The sequence below is a fragment of the Harpegnathos saltator genome, unplaced genomic scaffold (genome assembly GCF_003227715.2).
Source record: "Harpegnathos saltator strain DR-91 unplaced genomic scaffold, Hsal_v8.6 scaffold643, whole genome shotgun sequence".
NCBI classification, from domain to species: Eukaryota; Metazoa; Arthropoda; class Insecta; order Hymenoptera; family Formicidae; genus Harpegnathos; species Harpegnathos saltator.
In genome coordinates, this window is record NW_020230475.1 from 25,986 (window position 1) to 29,005 (window position 3,020).

At 31.9% G+C, this 3,020-nt stretch overlaps 1 protein-coding gene across 1 annotated transcript; it reads right to left on the minus strand.

Annotated features, from left to right (window-relative positions):
- Positions 1–535: 535 nt before the first annotated feature.
- Positions 536–2,606, minus strand: LOC112589870 (uncharacterized). Its single transcript, XM_025304732.1, has 5 exons — positions 2,357–2,606; positions 1,634–1,852; positions 1,353–1,547; positions 1,133–1,169; positions 536–1,016 (listed from the first exon to the last, which is right to left on the minus strand). The coding sequence occupies exons 2-5, from the start codon at positions 1,656–1,658 to the stop codon at positions 779–781; spliced, it is 495 nt and encodes a 164-aa protein (XP_025160517.1). The 5' UTR covers positions 1,659–1,852; positions 2,357–2,606; the 3' UTR covers positions 536–778.
- Positions 2,607–3,020: the final 414 nt, after the last annotated feature.

A 3,020-nucleotide genomic window follows, 5' to 3' on the forward strand; every position in this document is an offset into this window, starting at 1 on the left:
CTCAACTATTTCGCGCACTTTGATTCGTCGATCACTCAAAACCATATCGTGAATTTTGTCAATCATTTCGGGGGTAGTCACTTCCACTGAACGTCCCGAACGATGTTCATCTTTTGTGGATGTACGGCCACGTTTAAACTCATTTACGCAATTGTAAACACCCAGGTAGCAAACAGCCGTCATTATGACGTCGAAAATTAGTCATTTTCTGACTAAATGACATCAGGGATTGACATCGTTATGACGTCCAAAAGACGGTCGAATGTCCCAAAATATTGATGTCATGGAAGGACCGTTTTTTGACGTCATAGAAGGACCGTATTTTGACGTCATAAATGGACCTTATTTGGACGTATTTATCAGCATACAGCAAGATGATATATTTAGGACATAATGAAGACGCAAATATAGTACAAACATAGACATATACATCAGATCATTAATTTTTTTATTGAAACATAAAAGCTCTTATTTACATAATGTATAATATATTATTATAGAATCAAAAAGAAATAGAATATAACATGTTACGTAATCTTTGGCAGCATAACTAAAATCACAATTTCTTCAATTATCACACTTTCGTAAATTAAATGGAATATAACAAAAAAACTCATATTAGAGGATATTTGAACTAATACATTAGTCCAAACTATGTACGATTAGTAAGCATACGTGACAATTGTTATCGTTAGTATAAGGCAATAGAATACATTTACTGTCAATGAGATTAACAGGCCATGCTTTTAATTCACTCAAAGTGCGAACAACACATATATTAAGCAATGACACTTCTGTACATTTTTCTGCAATCTGCTTCGTATAATTTTATTGTTGTTATGTTTGTTGTACTGTTATGTATTGTTATGTTTGTTGTACTGTTGTTTTCATTTTTATTTATAAGCGTAGAATTAGTAACTTTTGTTCTAGTGTTAATAGTTGGAGCAATTATAGATGCATCGTTATTTGTGTAACTTGCAGAAGAACTAGTAGGTATTTCTTGTAATACACAATCCCTGTAAATAAACAAAAATTTCACAAAAAAATCAGAATCAAGAGATTCTTAAAATAAATACGTAATTGATAACAATACATTTATTTCCTATTTTCATAATTTTTATCTGCAACGTACCTGCGTTGTACTTTCCAAGGTCCATTTTTCAATTGTACTTAAAAAAGGATATGTTTTTATAAACATATGTAGTAACATGAAACATGCATATATATTTTATCATATTGTAACATAGTACAAGAATAAATGAAGAACAAGAATAAATGAAGAAGATACAAGAATGAATGAAAAACAATGATAATATTCTTATCCTTATAAATGTAAATTATGTTTGTCTCACCTGGTTTATCAAGTTTTGCTAGTAGCTGTAGAGAATCACAGTTTTCATCGTATTCGTCTTCACTACTTATGATATATTTTAAATTTGGTTTGCGTTTTCTTTTCTTACTTTGTACGTCATCTTCTACTTCAGTAGATTGTAAATCAGACACTTCTTCACATTCTTTTAGTTTTTTAAAGGCCTTATCAAATTCATCTGTATATAAATAACAATACTTTGAAATATATTTATATTACTGTACAAATAACAAACGAGTATAATGTTATACATAAAATACATACCACAAGTAAAAAACATAAGTTTCATGTCATACAATGCCCATGTATTTTCGTTTACTTGTTCTTCAGTAAACAGTGTTTTTTTAAATTGAACACTTGTCTTGTACGGAGGCCACCAGACTTGACTTTTCAGAGGCGTAAACCATGATCGATGAATCAATGCAATTGTACTTTCTTCATGAGTATTACTGACAAATTGAATACCCACAAGACATTGTGAAGCTATAATATATTAACAAAGTTGCAAATAAGTTACTTCAGATTAATTTTATTTTAACTTGCATTGAACATATTTAACCTAAGTAAACTATTAACGTAAATCTACCTAGATTTCACGTCCCCTTTTCATTGGGCATGACCAGTGATGGGAATCTCCCCCACGAAAACAGGAACGTTGTGTCTACGTGAAATCCATGTGATTTTGTGGATTTCACGTGAATACAACGTGCATTCCACATGGAATCCACGTATGTTTTTGTGGGGCTTGGCCTTTTGGCACACCTATGCCATAGAGACTTTTCTATCTGTGTGCTCAGCCTACAATCAGTTTATCGTGCGATGTAAATAGCAATATTTTTACGATAAACTGAATGTAATCGAGCTTCTCCCTCCCCACAGATTGAAAAGTATCTGTTCATAGATGTGTCAAAAGGTCATAATTCCCATCACTGTCCATGATGTGATTTTCAAGGTTAATGATAAAATATACATTTAATAGGTACTTACATTCAGTACTCAGCCTTTATATTAACCTATTGAGCTGTATAAGCACAAGCTACATGACACTTGCACTAACACAGTAACTAATTTGCGAATGAGCGCACGAGAGAGATATTTCACTGATCGCCATTTGCACTTTTCCACGTCGAGTGCTTAAAGTCGCCCATGGAGAACGGAACACGCGAAGCCAGCATGACCAATGGGTGCATTCAGTACTACAAGCGTTCAGCTCACTGAACGCTAAGTGAGTTCTTGCATTTGATTGACGTACATTTTTCCTTCTAACGGAATATGCCAAATATATTTATATATAAAATATATAAATATATTTATATATATATTATATATTATATATATATTATATATTTGTATATTAATATATTTATATATAAACAAACCTCTTTTAATACTTATCGAAAGTCTGATACGAAATTTTAAAGAGTTGTTATTACGGAATCAACGTTATAAATAATTATATTAGTACGCAATTATCGTCAGTTCATGACTGAAATGACGTCAAAGTGGTATAGCATTTTGACGTCAATTAGAAGTCATGTAAATGACCGTATATGAATTGGTCATTTTGACGACATTTTGACGACATTTGACTAAAAGTGACCAGTTTTTAACGTCAAAATGATGTCTGCTTGCTACCTGGGTAGTTGCAAAC